Source organism: Euprymna scolopes, chromosome 24 (genome assembly GCF_053919585.1).
Source record: "Euprymna scolopes isolate OS-2025 chromosome 24, ASM5391958v1, whole genome shotgun sequence".
Taxonomy (NCBI): domain Eukaryota; kingdom Metazoa; phylum Mollusca; class Cephalopoda; order Sepiida; family Sepiolidae; genus Euprymna; species Euprymna scolopes.
The window spans coordinates 76,297,088-76,321,211 of record NC_136505.1 but is presented as its reverse complement, the minus strand read 5'-3'; the positions used below and the strand labels follow the sequence as shown (position 1 = coordinate 76,321,211).

The 24,124-nt window shown below is 35.8% G+C and overlaps 1 protein-coding gene across 3 annotated transcripts in view; it reads left to right on the top strand.

The window, feature by feature from the left end:
* LOC145246775 (uncharacterized) overlaps window positions 1-24,124 on the top strand; it is a 243,664-nt gene that overhangs the window by 149,409 nt on the left and 70,131 nt on the right. For all 3 annotated transcript variants that reach the window (XM_080108560.1, XM_080108559.1, XM_080108561.1), the window contains exon 2: window positions 20,972-22,522. In XM_080108560.1, the coding sequence (XP_079964686.1) occupies window positions 20,972-22,522 (1,551 nt within the window). The remainder of the gene's footprint in view (window positions 1-20,971; window positions 22,523-24,124) is intronic.

Sequence of the window (24,124 nt, the reverse complement as noted above, 5' to 3'; positions counted from 1 at the left end):
AACCAGCCTGCCCACCGTATCCCTATGAACAACGTCGACCATCGCCAACAGGGTACGTTTAACCAGCACGGAAACTCCCTTTCCCCACGGGCTGCCATATGCTGAGAAAACCTCAAAATCTCGGGCCAGCATCTGACAGTCCACAGAGGAAACGAAATGAGTCTCCTAAATCGCAGCCACATCTACTCCCAGGGACAAGAGGTCATGCCGGAGTCGAGCCGCCCATCCCGAAGTTGGCCGGGGAGAGGACACCGATGTTATGTGCCATGCTCAATGTGGGCAGGTTTTTCATTTCCTGACCTTCTCTTGCAATGCCGCCAACGTCCAAATGATAAATTAATTTCATGGCCCTGTAGAGTGACGGATGGACCAACACTGGAACCCTTCCCTTGCATTGTTTTGACAGTTCGTCAAGAGAAGGGTCATTTTTCTTTAACAGTTCGATTCGCGGAAACGCCCCTTCAGCGGCCTGCAGCCCTTGTCCACAAGTTGGTCTTGCAGGCCTCTGGAGTTCTGACAAAAGTTATTAGGAGCAGGGCGTCCGGGAAATTTGAGGGGATATTTACATCTTTCCCCTCTATCTGTTTGTAATCGAGCAGAGGTTTTAAGTTTTTCCTCTGCCGATGGGAAATGTCTGTTGCCACAGATAGAGGGTCTACATAACATAGTTCCTCGGGGGGCAAGGGCTTTTAATTTGGTTGGTCTGCGAGAGGCAGAGGAATCTCTCCCCTCCCTCGGTGCATTCTTTTCCTTTTGGGGTGGTGGCTCAGTTTGCATTGGTGTGGTGCCTGGTGCTGGTGTAGTGTCTGGTGTTGGTGCCATGTTTGGTGTTAGTGTGGTGTTGGTGTTGGTGCGATGTCTGGTGTTTGTGCAGTGTCTAGTTTGGGGGTGGAAGTGGATTTTGTTGTTAGGGGTGGTGTATGTTCACAGGGAGTGGAGGCCACCTTTTCTTCCCCTTTTCTTCTTTTGTTTTCTTTTTTATTCTTTCGAATAAACCGGGGTGGGGTCACATGTTCCACTTCACCGTACTGGCTGAAGAGGCATCCTAACAGTTCCGCAGGTATTTGGGTTGGCACATTAAATACCTGCACCCGAGTCCTTCTCTTGCCCTGGTATTCGGATATTAGTTTGACTCTCCCATGCTTTATTTCTTGGAGGGAGAGTCTCTCCGCATCCTCCTTGGTGGGTAGGAGGATGTCCCATACGCCGAAGCTCCTCTGGTACAGGTAAAGTAGCGGAATGTTAAGTTTGTGGAGGAGCCCCGCTATGTCTTCCTTCTTCATCCCCAGGAGGTAGTTTTCCAGTATATCGGAAATGGCAAAGGACAGGACTCTGCCCTCAATCGCCCCCCTCCCCCAGGCACCCGGTATGGGTTTTATATCTGGCCCCTCTATGTATTGTCTGTAATTTGTCAGGTGCAACTGTCCCCTCTATACTCTTGAGGGGACAGTTGTTTTCTACGGTCTTCCCCCACGCAGACCCTCTTGTTGGTGCTGGTATGGGGTCTTTGGTGGGGTTAGACCGCTTTTGGTCTTTTATGGAGGTCGCCCCTGCCTGTTTATTGGCGATGTTTCCTGCCTCCCCAGATTTCTTAGTCTGTCCTTTTTGGGAGTGTCACTTTTTTAGGGGGGGGGTCGGAGTGAGATGCTACGATCGATTTTAGTTTTGCCCTCCTTTGGGGGGGGTCCCCTTCCTGGGGAGCATCCAATGCTGTCATATCCGGCCGCACAAAGTTTCTGACACACCTACCCTACAGATTGGCCTTTTTTTTTTTTTTTTTTTTTTTTTTTTTTACGCTCTTTCATTACAAAAAAATATGTTGACCAAAAACATGGTTCTCTCGTTTAAAAAAAAAAAAAAAAAAAAAAAAAAAAATGCCCAATCCGGCTCGGGTTTGTATTACTGTATACATAGATTCGAAAAAGTTGTCAAAAAACAAATATAACAAATAAATGTGATCAAAGGCAAGGTAAGTTACTTTTCTACCTAACTGAATATGTTTTTAGTGTTTTTATTTAATGTGACATGTTTATTCAGCTCGAAAAACATAAGTGTTTACCGATGTATTGGAAAATTCAAAATGTCGTCCGACTCTTTCTTTGACACCATAAGTTTAGGCAAAGGAGTTAAAAATAAAAAAAACTAGACAAAATACTGTTGACATATATGTGGTGGGTCTGTCTAACTTTAGAAAAGCCGAAGCAATACGGTGGCCTTGAATGTTGTACACATTTAATCTAATAAAAATGATGAAAAAATAATAAAAATGAATGGCTGACATACATGAGTGCTACCCCACTAGCTTAATAAACATCGGCTCCAATGTTGAACGTTGTTCGATTGAAGCAGAATTCATTATTTTTACAAGGAAAGAATTATTGTGTGTTTTTTTTGCTGGTTAACAGGAAAATTGGCAAAAGTCAAAATGGAATCTGCGCTATTTTTAAATATTATTTTCAAGTTTAATTAAAGTTTTACGATACCTGCCTTATTTTTTACTAGCATTTCAGCCTGGCGTTGCCCGGGTGTTTGGAGGTGTATGCTGAGCAAAAAAAAAAAAAAAAAAGTGGTAGTAGGAAGGCAGGCTTGAACCCGTACCGCAAAGGGGGAAAAGAACGGGAAAAATACATGACGTCTTTGCTGTTACGACCACCGCCAAACCGGAAGTGACGTAGGTTTTAATTAAGGCTAGACAATCGAAAGGAGAGGATGACTTTTGAAAATATCGGTGAAAAAGCGAAGGTATAGATGTTTTTAGCCAATTTTTCGGTATTTGTCGTCTGAAAGGTTGAACTTCAAAACGATACTGGTCTTGTAAAAATCCGTCGCCTCTGTCGAAAATTTTAGGCAGACATGCAAACATACATACGTACATTTATATATTGGTAACTCAAATTTTCGACCCAAACCGATTAAAAAGCTTGGCCTATCTCTGAATACCGTTTATGTAAAATTTCAAATGTTTAGACCAGAAATTGTCTGAGTAATTTGGTAGACAGAAGCGGTAAAATTTTTTAAAACTTTGACCCCTATTATGACCCCTGAACATTTATTGTTTTAGGCTCAAATCTATTAAGTTAGATCCATCTTCAAGGAACCTATATCTAAAATTTCAAGTGTTTAGACCCAAAATTGTCGGAGTAGTTTGGTAGAGTTCTCAAAGGTCAAATCGTTGAACTTTGACCCCTTAACAGTCAAATTTCTGGCCGAAAACTTTACAATATTTTTTATTATATTGTTAGGTGAATGTACAGAATAGTTACAAAACGCACTCTTTTCCCCCCATGTTAAGAATGGCTTTCTAAATGTTATTTCAGCATGGTTCAATAAGTGCATAAGTACCAAAATTTTAAATGTAGAAACTTTCTACATTTAAAATGAAAACAATATTAAATACAAACCTAAATACCCTACAAATCAACCTTTTAAAGGTAAGTTGGTACTCTGTTGTCTTTAGATTGTAAATACCGGTTAACACAACTTGAATGCATATTTAAAAAATTTGTCCAAGCAAAACCTTTGTGAATGTCGGGTGATGAAACTTGAAAAAAAACAACATAAAAATGCATATAAAATAATTGGAGAAAGGGAAATAAAAAAAACCCCCAGGCCAGACTGCTTAAAAATGGTTTTAAAATTAGTGATCGATTTACTTGATTGTTGCACCTCTACAAATATTTAACTGGTGACTTAAAAAACAATATTCTGATAATCTGGTAGACTAGTGCCCATTCGATAACAATCTGCTGAAAAAAGGTACTTCTGCAGTTTAAATTCTATTTTTCTGTGAGTCTCACCTGGCAATGCCCAGTGAATTACAAAAACTGCTGAATGAGCAAAAAGAGATGCAAGCAAACGGCAAAAAATTGTTAAAAAAAACGGCAAAGCATTATTGCGCTTTAAACAAGTCTTTATTTTTGTAACAAGGAAAGAAAATGAACAATTCCAGGCTGGAATTTATTTGTAAGTCTCTGAAAACAGTCGTCAAACTGGCTGTCAACAACGGAAGAGAGGAGGTGAACAAAATGTTGTCGAAAGTGTATCTTGAAACAATGAAACATAACCAACGGTTTTGGCTGAGGGTGCAGTAATGGCCAGTGCAGACATTGGACCTCCTTGTGCTATGGCACATTTTTCCAGAGGCTAGCTATAATTATAAGATTAATATATTTGTGGGCATGCAAAAACCTACAGCGAGAGTGCAATATTGGGTTGGATCACTCTCACCGACTAGAAAAAAACTTCTTGAGGGATATTTGCCAAGATTATTTTCTTCGGAATCCCTGGCAAATCGGAGGCTCAAAGTACACAGTAGTTGACAAGTCCATCTTTAATAGATGGAAACATAATGTCGGGAGGGTCATTGAACCACTCTGGGTTTTCAGAGGATACAACCCTACTGAGGAGGCGGAGGGCTTTTTTGTCACTGTCCTAGACTATAAATTGGAACTCCTCCTTCCAATAATTCAGAAATACATACTGCCGGGGACTACAATAGTCAAATTTTTGCCAAACTAAAACTTGGGTAAGGGTTAAAAGAAAAATGATTCAAATTTTGTAAAATTACCTCATTTATTTTACAAGTCTCTAATGCTATGATACAAATACTGAAATTAGAAACACTTAGTTTCCAAACTGAAAAGCTATGTAGGTTGATTAAATTTTCTTGTTTCATAAAAGTACTTTTACAGAATTTGAACCCAATGCTTTTTTTATTACCATAACTGAACTTAAGGGCTTAGGTTTAGTTTGCCAAAAGAATTTTTATATAATATTAAATTGAATTAAAAAAAAAAAAATTTTTTTAATGCTGCAATATTTTAAGTTAGAAATTTGTTTTTTACTAGAATACTTTTTTTACTTTTTTCTTTTACTTTTCTAATCTTAACCATATTACTTTTCATGCTCGCATTTTTCTATGTAATCCAAGACTTTTTCACGCTTTACTTTGAAATAATATTCTTTTTTTTGTTCAATATTTATTATATGCATTATCAATAATCCATAAAATAATTATTAAGAACTTCAATTGACTAAATAAAAAAATCCAATAAGACGTAATTAAGTAAATCAAATGTTTAAAAAGGATGTGTCCTCTATAGTATCAGACCTGACTGAATGGATAATTGTAGGCATAGATCGATTCACACCATCCAAAAAATTCTAACAAAAACCTAACAGCCAGCCATGGTTCTCCCCTGAATGTGCTACTGCCATCGCGTACAGAAATCACTTTTTCCATAGCTACCAACATAATAGATGTACTGAGACTAAAGCTGCTTTCAGGACTGCCAGCAACCACTGTAAAAGAGTAATAAAAAATGCAAGAGAGCTATATGCTCAGTCCGTTAAATCCAAAGTAGCTGAGCAGCGGCTTGGTTCCCACCAGTTTTGGCAAATAGCAAACAAGACCCTGAACACAAGCGTGCTTCTATCCCAACCATCATCAATGGACCTGAGGTCATCTCGTCAGCCAAACTATTTGCCAAGAACTTTGCAGCTAATTCTACCCTATCCGATGAAGGCCATCAACTCCCCGTATTTCCTCCTGTGACAACACGCTATGCAATGTACAAATATCTGTGCTTGATATCGCCAAGCTAATTAAGAACTTTAATTCCAGTAAAGCAACTGGCCTTGATGGCATTCCAATTATAATGTTGAAAAAGCTTCAACCAAAACCCGCCCTCATACTTACAAAACTGTTTAAGCGTTGCCTTAAGGAGAAGTGCTTCCCAACACCCTGGAAAACTTCATCAGTATGCCCTGTATTTAAGAATTCAGGTGATAAGACATCTCCCTCTCAGTACAGACCAATGTTTCCTGTGTGTCATGAGTAAGTTGCTGGAATCCATATTAAATAAAGAAGTAGTCAACCACCTCAGCAGAAATAACCTTCTTAGTGACATGCAATACGGTTTAGCAGATGTGCTAATGGTTTTATCCCATAGGATTAGTGAATCTCTCGACAAAGGCTTCCTTTCTAGGACAATTGCTCTTGACATATAAAGGCCTACTTCACAAGATTTCCAGCTACGGTATAACTGAAAATGTTTTCTCAATTATTAAATTGTTTCTCTCTGATAGGCTCATAAGATGGGCAGAAATCAGAGGCCACACAGTATTAATGCTGGAATTCGTCAGGGGTCCATCCTGGGCCCAACTCTCTCCCTGATCTACATCAATGATCTTCCAAAACACATACTTAAATCATTTGTTGACATCTATGCTGATGACCCGATTATCTATGGCAACACATCAAAGGCCGTAAATGACAGATCTCTCTGATTCTCTCTTCTCTGATCTTGAGCGCATGGTACAGTAGCGAAAGAGGTGGCTGGTTACTTTTAATGCATCTAAAACCAAGCTCCTATCTTTATATCAACGCTCTGATCCCCATCTGGCATCAATTGAAATGGCCTTTTTGGCATCAATTGAATTGGCCTTTTCTGGAATACTTCATTACTGATACTCTATATCAGTATTTATAATTGATAAAACTTCACTAAGAAATAAGCTATTTAATTTTTTGTTCTAATTGAACATTTAAAAAACAAAATCCACGCTAAAATAAGACACTACTGAACATATATATATCTATAAAAGTGAACGTGTCTGTGTGCCTGTGTAGATTTCCCTATGCAATAACTCTGTCAATTTTAAGTGTACAAACTCGAAATTTGATATACTGGGTACTGAGATTTGGGAAAAACTTTGTAATCTGTTTTCGGACAGAAATTTCTGTTAAGGGGTCAAAGTTCAACGATTTGACCTTTTGAGAACTCTACCAAACTCCTCTGCCAATTTTGGGTATAAACAATTGAAATTTTAGATATAGGTTCTTAACTTGATTTGAGCACAAAACAAATGTTATGGGGTCATAATAGGGGGCAAAGTTAAAAAATAAATGTGACCTCTGCGGTCTCTACCAAATTACTCAGACAATTTCTGGTCTAAACATTTGAAATTTTACATAAACGGTATTCAGAGATAGGCCAAGCTTTTTAATTGGTTTGGGTCGAAAATTTGAGCTATCAATATATAAATGTTTGCCTAAAACTTTTGACAGAGGCGACAGATTTTCACAAGATCAATATCGTTTGAAGCTCGACCCTTCAGATTACAAATACTGAAAAATTGGCTAAAAACATTAATTTCTTCACCCTCAACTGGGCACTTTTCAACAGGGAGGGGTCTCTTTTTTCGCCGATATTTTCGAAAGTCATCCCCTCTTTTCGATTGTCTAGCCTTAATTTAAACCTACGTCACTTCCAGTTTGGCGGTGGTCGTAACAGCAAAGACGTCATGTATTTTTCCCGTTCTTTTCCTCCTTCACGGTACGGGTTCAAGCCTGCCTTCCTACTACCACTTTTTTTTTTTTTTTTTTTTTTTCTCAACACACACCTCCAAACACCTGGGCAATGTGGGGCACCCATGTTAGTATATATATATATATATATATATATATATATATATATATATAGCATTACAAGTTGATTTTTTTTCTTTTTAGATAATTGTTATTTTATCAACGTGCATGAAAAGAGTTATGTAATAGATTCTTAAAACCGTTTGAATTATGCAAATACCACCAGTAGTTCAAAAGTTATGAGAATTTTAAGTGCCAAAATTTAGGCTTTTCTGTGGACATTTTTCTTTAGAAAAAGTGGGCTAAATTACGGACCTCAACATTTCAAGAAATTCTGTAATTTCGCCACTTTATTTATTTTTCAAGCTATTCTCATGAAACTTGGCACTCTTATGTAAAATTATGTGCTCTTTCTGATTATGCAGTCAAATTTGATGTATCTTTTTACCATAAGCCATAAATTATAAATTCAGATGTACAAATTACAATTTTTTTAAACTGGCGCATGGTATCATACAGTGGGTGTCTATTTATGAACAAAACTATTATAGTAGTATTTAGATATAGCTTTATTGAGAATAGGCATTTTCCTGCCTCCTCACCAAAGGAGAGCTTAATCTGGATGTAGCCATTGAATGCCTAAAGAGCATTCATGATCAGTATTTACTACTCCCTTCAAAGAAAAAAAAATAGGGAGTAGATATGAATTAATCTCAGAAATAAATCAAAGAAAATATTTCATATGGATTTTGGATTTCTGTAAAAGATGGAAATTCTCATAGGCGACCAGAATTTTGGCATTTTGAGACCAGTCCAATTTTCAATTTTGTAAATCCTCTCTATCTGGCCCAAAATATACCCCTATTTTCTGAGATGCAACCATAAATCGTACTCTGTGAATCCTTGATGTAGCTTCCGCAGTACCAGGGTACCAGGAATCCTGATAAGCAACAACTATACATTCACGAGTTAATGGTAATTTTTGTCATTTCTATTCTGTTGTTTTACTGAAAATTCAATTATGTAAACAAAGAAATAAAACAGTAATTTTTTACCTTGTTTCAACCATAACATTTAAAATAGGATTTAGGGTATGCTGAAAACGAATATCGCATTTAAATTTTCTGCAAATAAGTAGTTTTCTAGATATTAAGCAATGTCATTTCTTATGTTATCGCTGGTGGCCATCTTGGTATGCGCAAGCGCGCAAACCTAACCCCAAGAAACTATGCGCAAACTCGCGTACCAAAATCGCCATCAGCAATAACATAAGAAATGACATTGCTTAATATCAGGAAAGCGGCGGATTTGCGGAAAATTTAAATGTGATATTCGTTTTCAGCACACCCGAAAACCTTGAAAGATAGTCATTTTAAAGAAAAATGTTAAGGTGAAAACAAGGTAAAAATTTACAAAATGTATCACAATGAAAATCTTTATCGAACCGCCTAATTATTATTATTATTATTATTATTATTATTATTATTTAAATATCTTCAGTTAAAAAAGAACAAAAAAACTGGGTTTGTTTTACAGATTCGAAAAAATGGTCTTGATAATGAGTTAAAAATAAATTCAAGTTTCACGATATATTTTATTTAATTGTTAGGTGAAAGTACATAATAGTTAACAAAACACCCTTCCTTCCCCATGTTAAGAATGGGTTTCTAAATGTTATTTCAGTATGGTAGCATAAGTGCACAAGTACCTTTTTATTTGTTACTAGCTGTACCCGGCCACGCGTTGCTGTGGCTCAATTTGTTAAAATGGAACACATGTGAAAGTAGAGAAAAGTTTGATTCTTTTTTTCAAGAGAATGTACAAATTATTTATTTTTTTTTAACAGATGTTAAGAAAATAAACAGAAAAATACTTCCATCATTAATTATGCAAAAAAATAAATAAAATGCTGATTTAGTGTTTCAATATGCTTATAAATTACGATAAAACTTGCTGAGTATGCACTGTTTTACGGTTGTTGTAAAAATGGAACGGAAACTTAAATTTCGCTTCATTGTAATCTTTCTTAATTTTTTAATTGTCCCCCCCCCCAACGAATATAATCAAAACAGTAACATTCAACAATTGTACTTTATGTATATAAAACACAAAATGGGTGTTTGTATTACTGTACACATAGATTCGAAAAAGTTGTCCAAAAACAAATATATAACAAATAAATGTTATCAAAGGCAAGATAAGTTACTCTTCTACCTAACTTGATATATTTTTCATGTTTTTATTCAATGTAACATGTTTATTCAGCTCGAAAACTATACAGTGTTTACCGATGTATTGGAACATTCAAGATGGAGTCTGATTCTCTCTATAACACGGTAAGTTTGGGAAAAGATGTTATAAATAAAAAACCTAATAAAATACTGTTAAAAACTCGCTCAATACATGTTAATGTGACATAGGTTGACATATATTCGGCGTGTTTTTAATAGTATTTTGTATAGTTTTTTATTTATAACACCTTTTTCTATACTTACGGTGTTAAAGAGGGTGTGAGATGCCATCTTGAATTTTCGAATACATCGGTAAACACTGTATGGTTTTCGAGCTGAATAAATATGTTACATTGAATAAAAACACGCGAAATATATCCAGTTTGGCAGAAAAGTAACTTATCTTGGCTTTGATAACATTTATTTGTTATATATTTGTTTTTTGTTTTTTTTGTTTTTTTTGACAACTTTTTCGAATCTGTGTACAGTAATACAAACCCCCTTCGGAGGTTGGAATGGCCCCCCCCCCCCAAATGTGAAAAACAAAACAAAACAAATAAGCAATAAATAATTATTACCAAAGGCAATAAATGCTACTTTTTTTTACTTACATGAATCAGTTTACTTTATGTTTGAAAGTATTTTCAATCGTTTTTTTTTATTTTTTAATAAAAGTAAAAAATAAAAAAAAAAGAAGTCGTATTATCGTGACGTCTGACAGCGATCGCACGATCCATGGCTAACGTGTAGTAACGTAAACGGGCCTGCAAGAAAAAGAACAAAAAGGGAAGTCCATGTACGTCAATATCGCCGCATATAAATTTACCTGAATGTCATCTGGTAAGTGGTACGGTGAAAAAGTAAAGGAACGTGGCACAAATAGAGTTGGATACACAAGTAAGAGTCGTAGAGTGATAGAGTGTAAGTAAAATCTGGAATATCAGGTTGTTTCGTTTCGTTTTAACAATGGAAAGAGCAGAAAATGGAGAGAAAATAAAGAAAGAAAGAAGGAAAGACCGAAAGGAAAGATTTTGAAGGAAGTTTGGTAAGAAATAGCTTTACAAAAGTGAAATATCGTGTAGACTGAAAACATAGGAAAGTAGTCCCCCCACCACCATCAGCACAACCATGCCGTAGCGTAAATCGCAGTATAGCGTTTAGTTTGTGTTTATGTTTATGGAAAGAAAGAGAAACATAGGGAAGTACCCCCACCACCATCACCCATAAAGCAAAAAGACAATGAAAGGTAAGAAAGAAAGAAAGAAAGAAAGAAAAAAAGCACGTAAGGAAAGAGCAAAACGGAAGTTGTGTTTGTGTAAGTAAGTTTGGTGCGTTTCACGTAAATGTCAATTCAGGTTTTCATTAAACTCTAACCACGCGGGTTATAACGAAATCGAAGTAATGTAATTGTGTTCTGTTTGAATCTAATTTTATTATAAATAATGCTTTATAAATTGTGTTTATGTTTTATGCTAACCAATGGCAAAGTAAGCGTGGTTCGTTTCAGCGTAAGTCCAGTCCAGTTTTTAGATAAATTCTAACCGGTGGTCGGTTTTAAATGTCTCCTGTGAACGGTCTGGAACGGTGTAAGTGAGTGGCGGTGGTAGGATGAATTTGTTAGAGAGAGTTTACTTTACTACTTCCATTAAATGTAACCGATTTTTACAGTGGACTCTCACCAGACAGAATATAGGAAACTCTGAGCAGCGAGATACTGGATATGTAATAACCCTATAACATACGGCAGATGTCGTGATTCAGTTTGTGAATGATACGGCTGCACCAAATGTATACAGGTGCATTCCTATAAAGGTCAAAGTCGGAGGGGAAAAAATGAGTTCATTTTATTTATATAGAGATATATTTGTTTTTTCTTTTTTACCACTAAAAAAACAAACGCATGTACATTTTGTTAACGCTTTTAGTACATGTGTACTACAAGTGTTAAAAAAATATTGTTTGGAAATCAAATTTGAAAAACTTATTTTTTTAAATTGACAAACCCAGAATAAAAGCTGAAACATTTTTTCAGCTTTCGTTTTGAAAACAGAAAGTCTTGCATTTTTAAAAAAATGCATCGTTTTCCCTTTAAGCGATTTGAATTTTTTTAAAAGATAACATTTTAAAGAATTTCCGCACAATTAATAATTATCAAATATTTACATATTATGAAAATAATTCTGAAACTATTATCTATATGAAAATGGATGATATATACCAATTTATCTTATCAGTTTTAAAATATTCTTCGTCAACTTTGCTAGATCATGACTTTGCTTCCTGTGGTCGTAAAAATATAAATCAAAGTCCAGTAGATGGACTTCTTTGTTTATATAGCCTGTAAAATTTCAGCCATATCCAATCAAATTTAACCCCGCACATATGTATCCAAACGTAACGTATAAAATGCAAACATTGAAAAAACTGTTTCCCTTTTTGCTGTCATAATTTTTTACCGTTTTTTTTTTTTTTTTTTTTTTTTTTTTTTTTTAACTTTGAGCATAAAAACATTGAACGCATAAAAGAAAAATAAATTAACATCATAGGAGTGCTTATTCTATTCTCTTTTCATCAATAATATAATTCTTTTAAAAATTTACCCACAAATAAAAAAGATCCGACTTGTTGAAGCACATTAGGTATGTAATATTGCCGATGTCCACGAAAATACAGCATATGCTTGTAATGCTAATATATATATATAAACCATGGAATTTGAACAAAACACGTGACTTTTCATTCAAATGTTAGAACATCATAAAGTGGAGGTTTTCTAGTACAAAAATAAATCAAGATAGAAACTTCGTTCAAAAGGTATACAATAGCCAATATACATTTTCTTTTTATAATCACAAACTTGTCATGTTTTCTAAATAATTAAAAATAAAAATAAAATAAATTTAATTCATTGCTGTAAACCACTTTGTAAACAGATTTTGTTATGAGTTTACATTATGGTAGTGCAAGTCACCATGCGAACAACACTTGCTTGAAAAGTACATAATCAATTCATTTCAAATTTTATAACAAAAGAAATAAATTGTTTTATTTGCCAATAACAACAAACTGCAGCATTTGGTAATCAGTAGTTTCAGCTTTGTTGATATGAAATGTTCTTATTTTAAATAGGTCCTTGTCTTTTTTTTTTTTTTTTTTTTTTTTTTTTACACAATGATCACCACTTATCAAGACCCGGAAGCCACTCAGGGATGAGGGTTATTGCAAGTACATCACGTTAGTAAGGAGATTTTATGAAGTGTTTAATTAGGAGGGCGGTTCATTAGGAATTTGTTAACATTAGACTTGAAGACATCCAAGTTGTAGTCCGGAGGGAAGCAGGCAGACGGAACAGAGTTCCACAGGCGTGCAGTTCTAAGAAAGAAGCTTTGCTCATGAAATCCGCGTTTTGATTTAGGCACAGATATAGAGTGGGGGAAATTTTTCACAGTGGATTCAGCTAGACAGGTGTTTTTCGTGAAAGATTGGCGAGGGGGGACCAGGGATTGGAGTTCAGACGAGCACCTGCCATGAAAATAACGATAAAACAAGGATAGGCTCGCAACGTCTCTTCTGTGGGAGAGGGGTTGCAGGGTAGAGAAAAGGGCATCCCCCACTAAACCACAAAGTCTATTTTGTACTCTGTCAAGGCATGATAGGCTGTTTTTGGCAGCTCCTGCCCAGATATGGCAACAGTATTCCATCCTTGGCCGTATTTGGCTTTTATATAGATAGAGAATTGCATCAGTAGTGAGATATCTTCTGGAGCGGTAGAAGGATCCCACCATCTTTCCTGCGACCTTGGCAACAGACTTGATGTACGTGTTCCATTTCAGATCAGGAGTAAAGGTCAAACCCAGAAGCTTGTCAAAACATGGGGCCTCACCCAGACGAGAGCCATCCATCACAATTGATGCCAGCTGGGGATCAGAGCGTTGATGATGTAAGGATAGGAGTTTGGTTTTAGATGCATTAAAGGTAACTAGCCACATCTTCCCCCACTGAACCACGCGCTCGAGATCAGAGGAGAGAGAATCCGAGAGAACTTCGTCATTTACAGCCTTTGATGTGTTGCCGTAGATGGTCGTGTCATCAGCATAGATGTCAACGAATGATTTAAGTATGTGTTTAGGGAGGTCATTGATGTAGATCAGGAAGAGAGTTGGGCCCAGGATTGACCCCTGAGGGACTCCAGCATTTATATTGCAGGCCTCCGATTTTTGTCCATCTACCACTACTCTTATGAGCTTATCGGAGAGAAATGATTTAATGATTGAGAAAACATTTCCAGTTATACCGTAGCTGGAAATCTTGTGAAGTAGACCCTTATGCCATACTTTGTCAAAGGCCTTTGATATGTCAAGAGCAATTGCCCTAGAAAGGAAGCCTTTGTCAAGAGATTCACTAATCCTGTGGGATATAACCGTCAGCACATCTGCGGTAGATCTTGCAGAGCAGAAACCATATTGTGTGTCACTAAGAAGGTTATTCCTGCTGAGGTGGTTGACTATTTCTCTATTTAATATTGATTCCAGTAACTTACTCATAACACAGAGAAGACTTATTGGTCTGTATTGAGAGGGAGATGACTTATCACCTGAATTCTTGTCTAAATGTTAAAAATAAATTATCAAAGAGAAAATAATTAAAATATTTAATTTTTCTTTTCATCACAGGTTAAAATATTCAAAGGTTGAGAAAATAAATTTCTTTCTCAACCGTATGGAAAACTAAGCTGGCCGTGTGGGTTTTTTTTTTTTTTTTTTTTACAGTCACCAATGTAGATTATTGGTGCTTGCTGCTGTTTGAAAAATGAATGCTGTCCGAAAAATTTCTACTACAAAATTCTTATATGTACGTGTTCAAAGAGTTTTAAAAAAAACTATGTGATATATTTTTATGATACATACATGAAAAAAATAAAGGTTTTTACAATAACCTGTGCATGTTTGAAATCTTTTCAATGAAAATTGTTTATGCTATAAAGCCTAAATTTTAAGAGACGGTGCTGTCCAAACTAAATTCGCTTAGGACAAAAGCTAAGATCAAGAAAATACTTTATTCTGATTGGTTGCCAAATTTGAGTATTTTCACACTTCATGGAGCTTTGAAAATCGATGAGATTTTGCATGGGTAACGCACGTGACGCTAAGGTGTGTAACACACGACAACAGATTCCTTAAGGGTTCAATGAATAAAAATTTACTAAAAAGACTAATAATTAAGATTCCATAAAAATTTAGAAAAGCATATTTAAAAAAAAAAAAAAGTGAAGGCAAAATTTGCACAGTTTATACATTGTTTAACAATGTTCAAAATATCCTTCCCGTCTGAATGTAATGCATGTGACGCTAGAAACAAAACCATTATAAAAAAATGGTCATAGGTATGGGTTTTTTTACATGAAAGAGTAATGCCTTTAAACTAAACAAGCCAAAAAGAAAAAGTATTATAACGGCGATTTTAGATGTTATCGCTGAAAACCCTTCCGAACTATAACATGGAATGGCCTCCTTGATATTGCTATCACATAGATGGCAGAGATAGTGATCGCTTTCATCAGGTACTTCTGCATAAAATCAATCGGGTAGCTTACTCATTTCTGTCCTCCTCACTACAACTGCCATCGCCACCCACCGATTCCATCATTGTCCTTTCTGATTCCATAGGTAGCATTTCTGATCTTAAGTGCCAGTAGTCCTGGTCATCCTTGAATGGCATGCTGTCTTCTTTATTGTCCTCTGAGGTGAAAGAGGCACAACGGACACAAACCTCTTTCACATGACGTGGCACACCATCAACCAACATAGTCTATTTTTCCATTGCCAAATTTAGTAGTGCACCAAGCATTCAAGAGTTTTAACCAAACACAGTCTCCCACTTTATGGAGAGTGTCAACAACTCTAACCTGTAGTGGTGTGACATCTATCCCTTTTATACACTATTTGTAACAGTAAATCCCATTGACTGGTGCAGTTGAAAGTGTTGCATCATCCTTGGGTGCCATGTTATGCCAGTATCCAGTTTCTGGAATTGAACATTGTGTCCTGGCTGCAATTCTTTTGATGGTGTGGTGACACCGCATCATTATACTGTTACCTTCTGAAAAATATGTGCATCGTTAATCCATGACCCCCCCCCCCACATTCGTTTGACATCAAATTGCAGAGGCATTATCAGTCAAGAATTCAAGCTGGAAACAAAGTTTATTATGAAATGTGATGGGCCACATTGTGTTATGGTGAAGAAATGTTTGACATCATAATGTGTTACATTCATGCCTATCCGACACTAGTTACCTTCCACTTTGAGTTTTCGTTTTTGCCACTGGGCTTGTTCCAAATAATAGTCATCAACTAGGTGCTTCACTATCGGTGCTTCACTATCGGTGCTTCACTATCGGTGCGTCACCTTCATATCAATATTTCACTTGCAGATTTAGTTCTACCTTGTGCCCTTCCAGTCAAAATATCTGTCAACCAGTAAATGTACAATGAGTTGGTGTGGAGATGCACAATCTTGGCCTTCCATTGCAGTGCAAAATTAAGGTCTTTTAGCGTGGCATCAGGTTCCACCAAATTGATTTTTCTCAGACAAATCTAGCATGTATTTTCTAATTTGTTCTGATACACCTGTTGCCAAAGTACTTGCGTTCTATATAGCCACCCCTTGCCATTAAACCTGTCTCACCTCTACCACAAAATATTTAAAACAACTCTTCAACTTTTGACTATCATCTCATCAGCTATCTGACCCTTCCCTCCTATTGGTGTTCACAAAAACATTGCGCCTACAGTGCACACCCATAGACATTTTTCAGTATTTTTCAGTCCAACCAATCCCAACAAAATCCTCCACATTCAAAGTTCATATAAGGATTTAAACAGAATCTCTACTTAAAATGTCTGAAGTGGTTAGCTCGCCTTCCCATGATTACACAAGGTACCTGTTCTATTATACCGACTTGCTATGACTCCAAAGTTCTGAATTCCTGAATACTCCCGGCAGAGATTCCAAGAAAAACCTTCAAATTTCTCTTAACTATAACCCTTAACCTCAGAGACTTCAAACTAAGCATCACACTTTTGCACTCGTATTGACAGCGCTCCTACAGCTAAACTATGTGCCTGTGGTCAGAGATGAGCGATCATTATCAATATTCAAGCTGGAAGGTGTCAGAATGCGTGACTAGTTATCCCACATACATCCCATCCTAGTAACTTAATCCCACGTACATTACAGTAACTTAATTACAGTACCCCATCATCACCATACTGCAATCAACCCCCAAATTTCCATATGGAGCCACAATTTCAACTGAATCAATTAACTCATGCCTGATCTTTACGTACTGCGCACCCACATTTTCCTGGCTGATCCTACAACATCCTATCAGCACATGTAGAAATCTCAAGATTTATTTCTTCAAACTTTGTAAGCACATGCAAGCTCCAAGAGCTTCATGCTGGACAGACAAAAAATATTAGCTAACTTCGCCTAGTTATCCTTATGGACTTCTTCACAAGAAAAATTTTCCACACCCTCATTTGGGGCTCCAGAACCCATGTCATTCCATAAATGTCATCCAGAAAAAATAAATCGATGCCAACGTTGTCACAGTTTGATTGACCACTTTAAAATTATTGAAATTCAGTTAGTTTCTTTTTTTTTTTTTTGTTTTTCCCAATAATTATTCCTCAAATGATACAATAAAAGTCTTATATAATTGGCATGCGTTCCATCATACATAAAGATACAGAACAACATGAAATACATATATATCAATCACAAACAAAAAAAAATCATTCTAGTTCATAATGAAAAAAAATATTCACGCCCACAAAAGATCACAAGGCCATAAACAAGGAAAAAAATGTTAACTTTACAGTACCTGTCCATTGTTTTAAATTTGTTCAGTGTTTCTTTTTTATTATTATTATTATTATTCTTTCCCACAATTTCACCTCCATCAACGTGGACAGCAACCAAAAAACAAACAAAAAGAATTTATGTGCAATTGTTAGAAAAAATGGTGCTTGTCTACATTTGGGCCTATACAAAAAAAATTTTTTTTCAAGAAAAATCTTTAAAAAAATCTTTATGATGTTCGTACCTGTCACCGTGTGAAGATGTTATATTCCAAAAATTACGTAAATCGATCAAGTAGTTTTTTTATTTTATTTTTTTTTCATTTAAGAAAATCAAATTTTATGGCGCATTTTATTGAAGGATTTGTGTGCCATCTTAATTACAAATGATCAGGAATGTAGGATCAACAAGGGCAGACAATCGACTTTAAAAAAAAAAACAAAAAACAAAGAAATCTTTCCACCCTCGAAAAATCCTTTGAAATTACCATTGTTACAGGTTTTCAGGGGCGCTGAGAACGAAAATAACGTTTCTGAACACAATTTCACATAAAATGAGCAATCCCCCTCAACAAAATTTCTGTTTATTTTGGGTGGTGGGGGGTGATTTTCTTAAATTAAAAAAAAAAACTACTTGATCAATTTATGTGATTTTTGGAATATAACATGTTCGTGCAATGACAGATATATACATCATAAAGATTTTCTTGAAAAATAATTTTTTTTTTATAGACCAAAATGTAGACAAGCACCGAAAAAAAAAAAAAAAATAAAAAAAGTAAATAAATAAAATTTTTTTCTTTTTCAAACAATCTTGTATGTATGATCATGTTTTATTTTTTTTCTCTTTTTGATCAATACAATTGAATGGTTTTTTTTTTTTTTTTTTTTTTTTGCTATGACACACAATAGACAATACGAAAACAATTTTATTTTTTTCCTTGCTGGCTGGGCTGATCAAACACCACCTCCTTTATCTTTCATGGCTGGGCTGGTCAAACACCACCTCCTTTTTCTTTCATGGCCGGCCTGGTCAAACATCACCTCCTTTTTCTTTCATGGCCGGGCTGGTCAAACATCACCTCCTTTTTCTTTTATGGCCGGGCTGGTCAAACATCACCTCCTTTTTCTTTCATGGCAGGGCTGATCAAAGACCACCTCCTTTTTTTTTCATGGCCAGGGCTGATCAAAGACCACCTCCTTTTTTTTTCATGGCCAGGGCTGATCAAAGACCACCTCCTTTTTTTTTCATGGCCAGGGCTGATCAAACACCACCTCCTTTTTTTTCATGGCCAGGGCTGATCAAACACCACCTCCTTTTTTTTTCATGGCCAGGGCTGATCAAAGACCACCTCCTTTTTTTTTCATGGCCAGGGCTGATCAAAGACCACCTCCTTTTTTTTTCATGGCCAGGGCTGATCAAACACCACCTCCTTTTTTTTCATGGCCAGGGCTGATCAAGCACCACCTCCTTTTTTTTTTTCATGGCCAGGGCTGATCGAACACCACCTCCTTTTTTTTTTTCATGGCCAGGCTGGTCAAACATCACCTCCTTTTTCTTTCATGGCCAGGCTGGTCAAACATCACCTCCTTTTTTCTTTCATGGCCGGGCTGATCAAACACCACCTCCTTTTTTTTTTCATGGCCAGGCTGGTCAAACATCAACCCTTTTTCTTTCATTGCCGGGCTGATCAAACATCACCTCCTTTTTCTTTCATGGCCGGGCTGATCAAGCACCACCTCCTTTTTCTGTCATGGCCAGGCTGATCAAGCACCACCTCCTTTTTCTTTCATGGCCAGGCTTATCAAGCACCACCTCCTTTTTCTTTCATGGCCGGGCTGGTCAAACATACCTCCTTTTTCTTTCATGGCCGGGCTGATCAAGCACCACCTCCTTTTTCTTTCATGGCCAGGCTGATCAAGCACCACCTCCTTTTTCTTTCATGGCCAGGCTGATCAAGCACCACCTCCTTTTTCTTTCATGGCCAGGCTGATCAAGCACCACCTCCTTTTTCTTTCATGGCCAGGCTGATCAAGCACCACCTCCTTTTTCTTTCATGGCCAGACTGATCAAGCACCACTTCCTTTTTCTTTCATGGCCAGGCTGATCAAGCACCACCTCCTTTTTTTTTCATGACCAGGCTGATCAAGCACCACCTCCTTTTTCTTTCATTGTAGGGACCACCTCCTTTTTCTTTCATGGCCGGGCTGATCAAACACCACCTCCTTTTTCTTTCATGGCAGGGCTGATCAAACACCACCTCCTTTTTTTTTTCATGGCCAGGCTGGTCAAACATCAACCCTTTTTCTTTCATTGCCGGGCTGATCAAACATCACCTCCTTTTTCTTTCATGGCAGGGCTGATCAAACATCACCTCCTTTTTCTTTCATGGCAGGGCTGATCAAACATCACCTCCTTTTTCTGTCATGGCCGGGCTGATCAAGCACCACCTCCTTTTTCTGTCATGGCCAGGCTGATCAAGCACCACCTCCTTTTTCTTTCATGGCCGGGCTGGTCAAACAGTCCTCCTTTTTCTTTCATGGCCGGGCTGGTCAAACAGTCCTCCTTTTTCTTTCATGGCTGGGCTGGTCAAACATCACCTCCTTTTTCTTTCATGGCCAGGCTGATCAAGCACCACCTCCTTTTTCTTTCATGGCCAGGCTGATCAAGCACCACCTCCTTTTTCTTTCATTGTAGGGACCACCTCCTTTTTCTTTCATGACCGGGCTGATCAAACACCACCTTCTTTAAAAATATAACATTTTATGGCACTTTATCCACTTATGTTTTGGAAAATGTCCAGAGTATGAAAAGTCTTACTGATCTCTTACTTTAAAGAATCAAGAGTTGGTCAAAGGTTGTATACTGGTTTCATGTGAACATTTATTCATTTCCTTGGCTATATTCTTTTGTTTCCATCCACATGCATCCCTCCCGCAATATGCTAAGGAAGCAAATAAGATAAATAAAAATATACACTCATGTTTTTCACATTCATCTTTTTGTATGTGTTTGTATAAAAAACAAAATAATTTGAAATATGAATCCGTCTGCTTAGAATAAAACCCATGTTATCTCCCTCTCTACTCACCTCCTTCCTAATTTTTACTTTAATTTTTTTATTGCTTTCAGTAATAAAATTTAAGTCATTTTTTTTCCAATCTAAACATAAATGTAAATATGAAAAAAAACTTTTTTACTACTTCATTTTTCTTTTAAATTGCAGCTTTTGCAAATTGCGAAATGAAAAATATATGGAAATTGTCCTTGACTCAGGTGATATGACAAACTGAACCCTACAAAAAATTGAACAAGTAATTTTTTGTTGTTTAATGTATAGCTTGAATAGACACGCGTCGTGTTTGGATCTGTTTTCTTTTTTAGTGAAATAAAAAAAATCCTAATTCTTTTATGCAAAATGCTTTCATATTTTTTCAATTGATGCGCATCTATAATTCAATTTTTTCTTATTTTCATTAAATTTAATCCTATTCTTTTTCTCCAGATGAATCCAGACAAACCTTTAAACCTGATGGATGAATTGGCCCAAGCTGGAATCTGTCATGCAAAAAACGATTCCTTCTCCCAAGAATACTTCACAGTCAACATGAATAAAGATCCTGTGGTACGACTCAACTTTTCAGACATGGAAGACATAACAAGTTTTAATGAGAGAAATTTTCAGTCTTCTACTCCCCTTGTGGTCCCAAAGTCTGTCCCCATCGAATCTGATGATGTTACCGTGGATAATCATGTATTTAAAGGCTACACTCAACTGATACAACCCTCTTCAGTGTTTCAAAAAAATATTAAACCAGCTTCACAATTTGATACAAGCGAACCATCTTATCAAGGAGTTACTTTAAATCTTGAACAAGAACTTCAACAAGTTAAATCACAAAATAGGATCAATACTGAATGTTCATTAGATGATTGTGATGCTAACAATGTTGGTGGTGTAAGCCTTCAGCCAGATGGTCAGCATGACAAATCACAAACGTTTAGTAATAATAAATGTCCTGTGACACCTGATCATAGCAAGAATTTTACTTTACCAAAGGGCACTGTTGGTCTAAGCCTTGAGCAAGAACTTCAGCAAGCCATATCTGGAACTGACAATGCTTGCCTCTCCAAATATGAGTCTCCATTAAAATCTGACCATAACTCTAGTAAGAATGGCACTAGCATTCGCCCCCTTGAATCAGAAAATGAATCGCTAAGTGTTGACAATTTCAAAACCATCAAAGACACAAAAGCAGGAATGAAAGATTTACTTCAACCAGAAGATAAAATGAAAGCTTCTATGTTCAGAAAGACATTGAGCTTAAAACAGGAATTGGAAATGATAGGAAATGTAAATTATTTTGATAAAGAAGAAATTGTTGAAAATTCTGAAGTTGTTAATTTTTCTAATATAAAATGTATCTCTTCTCCAAAACATTCAGAAAAAATCAGCAAACATATTATGGAAAACAATTGCACACCATTGAGTAATAAGAATAAGAACTTTGAAGTACTCAATACTTTGGATTATTTAGGTTTCAATAAAGAAAGGCTACATTCTTTGTCTGTTTCTATGGCTTCAAATACGCCCACCAATTCTATTGATCAGAAGGAGTCTGATGAACATGTGAATGACTTATTGGTTGAAAGCAAAGACCCATCTGTAGGAGTTGGTAAGAAAAGAAATCTAAAATTAGATTCTAATCCCTCTCCTCTGACCAATGTCTCACCTCAGAAAAGAAACAAAAAAGATTCTGAAATGAAACCAAGCAGTTCCATTTTCCAAGAGAAGACTCTGGAAATTGGTCAGAAACATACTAAGTTACTAAAAGATGACCTTTTTGACATTGATGTCTGCAAGACGAATCTTGATAATGAACGGTCTGATAATGCCCATTTGAAGATTAAGGTAGAACTTCTTGAGAAAGAATTGAAAAATCAGCAACATTTGACGACTCAGGCAGCTCAGTTGGGCATGCAGGTTGTTGAAGAGAATAATGATCTCAAAGAGAAAATAGAAAATCTTCTTACAAGCATTGCAGCAGCTGAAGAGGTAAATAATTCTTTTTAGTTTTTGGCTTCTAAAAAAGCAATCCAAATAAATTGCTATTGGATTATTCTTTGTAGAGAAAAAAAATTTTTAAATATATTTTCTTCATTTCAGTTTAATGCAATTCATCTTCAGTAGCAGCAACATAATTTTATTAATTTTGCTAATACCAAATTATTAATAACCAGTGTACGTTCTCCATTTACACGAATACTCATGTTCATATAAAAAAATCTCTAAATTGATGAAATTAAAAAGAAAATATTTAAAACTAAAATTTCAAGAAAAAAAATCAAGCAAATTTATATAGAATGTGGGTGGGGGGAAGAAATAGAATGTCTCATTATGAAAATAGATTGAAGTTAGGGAAAGGTGTCTGGCTTATTTGCTTTCTGAATACCCTGAGTACATTAAATGTATTCGTCTAGCTGGGTTTTTTTTTTACTTACTAACTTTTGTGTGACAGGATATATATATATATATATATATACACTCTTGGACATTTTTAACCTTTAAAACTATACAAAAAAAAAGAATTATTTTTTATCATTCGTTAGAAAACTATTTAGTAAGTTATTCAATCACCTGCAATCACTGCATCGGCTTGCTCTCTCAAATTCACTATAGTACCAGTAATAATTTATTTTTTAAAGGATCATCAGTTGTTTACCATGAAACACTGTTTCAAGGATTTAAAAACAAAACAGTATATTACATGGCTTCTCAGCTGTGTTGATCAAACACCACCTCCCTTAATCTTAGGAAAAAAACATGTTACAAATATTAGATCTAGTTTCCTATTCTTAATTACTTTAACCTATTCATGTTATAAAAATGCATTTCTTACCTGTGAGATTTATGTTTCCAAATTCAAAATGGATAAATTATTTTAATTTACCAGTCTTGTATTTATAAGATTAGGATTAATCCATTTGACTACTTATCACCCCCCCCCTCCACTATGATTAGTATTTTGTATATTTACATTCTTATTTATTGAAAATTAAATATATATAAAGGTTAAAAATATTTATATATATTTTTTTTTTAATACATTTTATACATTACTAATAAAGTTTTGGATTTCCTTTATTAATATATTCTGGTTAATCTTAAACGATTCAAAAGCATCAGGATAACGAACAAATGCTTTATTTAACTGTTTAAATATTTTAGTTTTATCCCCATCTTGTTTTATCATCCTTATTACTAAGTTAGAAACTGGTGATATAAAATCTATTAATTTTAAAGTAACGCGAGCTATTCTCAAAAACTCTGACATAATGGTTCCGTAAAATATAAAAACAGGGCAGGTACTATCTTTATGCGGCATACGCATTATTTGAAAGGGGAAAGTTTCTTTTATCAAATTTTATATCTAAATCCAGAAATGTAGCCTGTTGTCCTCTATGTTCACAATTCAATTCTAACTCCTTTGGATAGATAAGATGTTTATTTTTTTTCGAATTCATTGTTATCGTTTATACATATAAGGTCATCTGTAAATCTCCTACACCCGCAAAAATTATGTTTTAGATATATCATTTTCTATTTTTGATGACATAAATGTATACTCGAGTCTATGTAAATACAGATTTGCTCAAA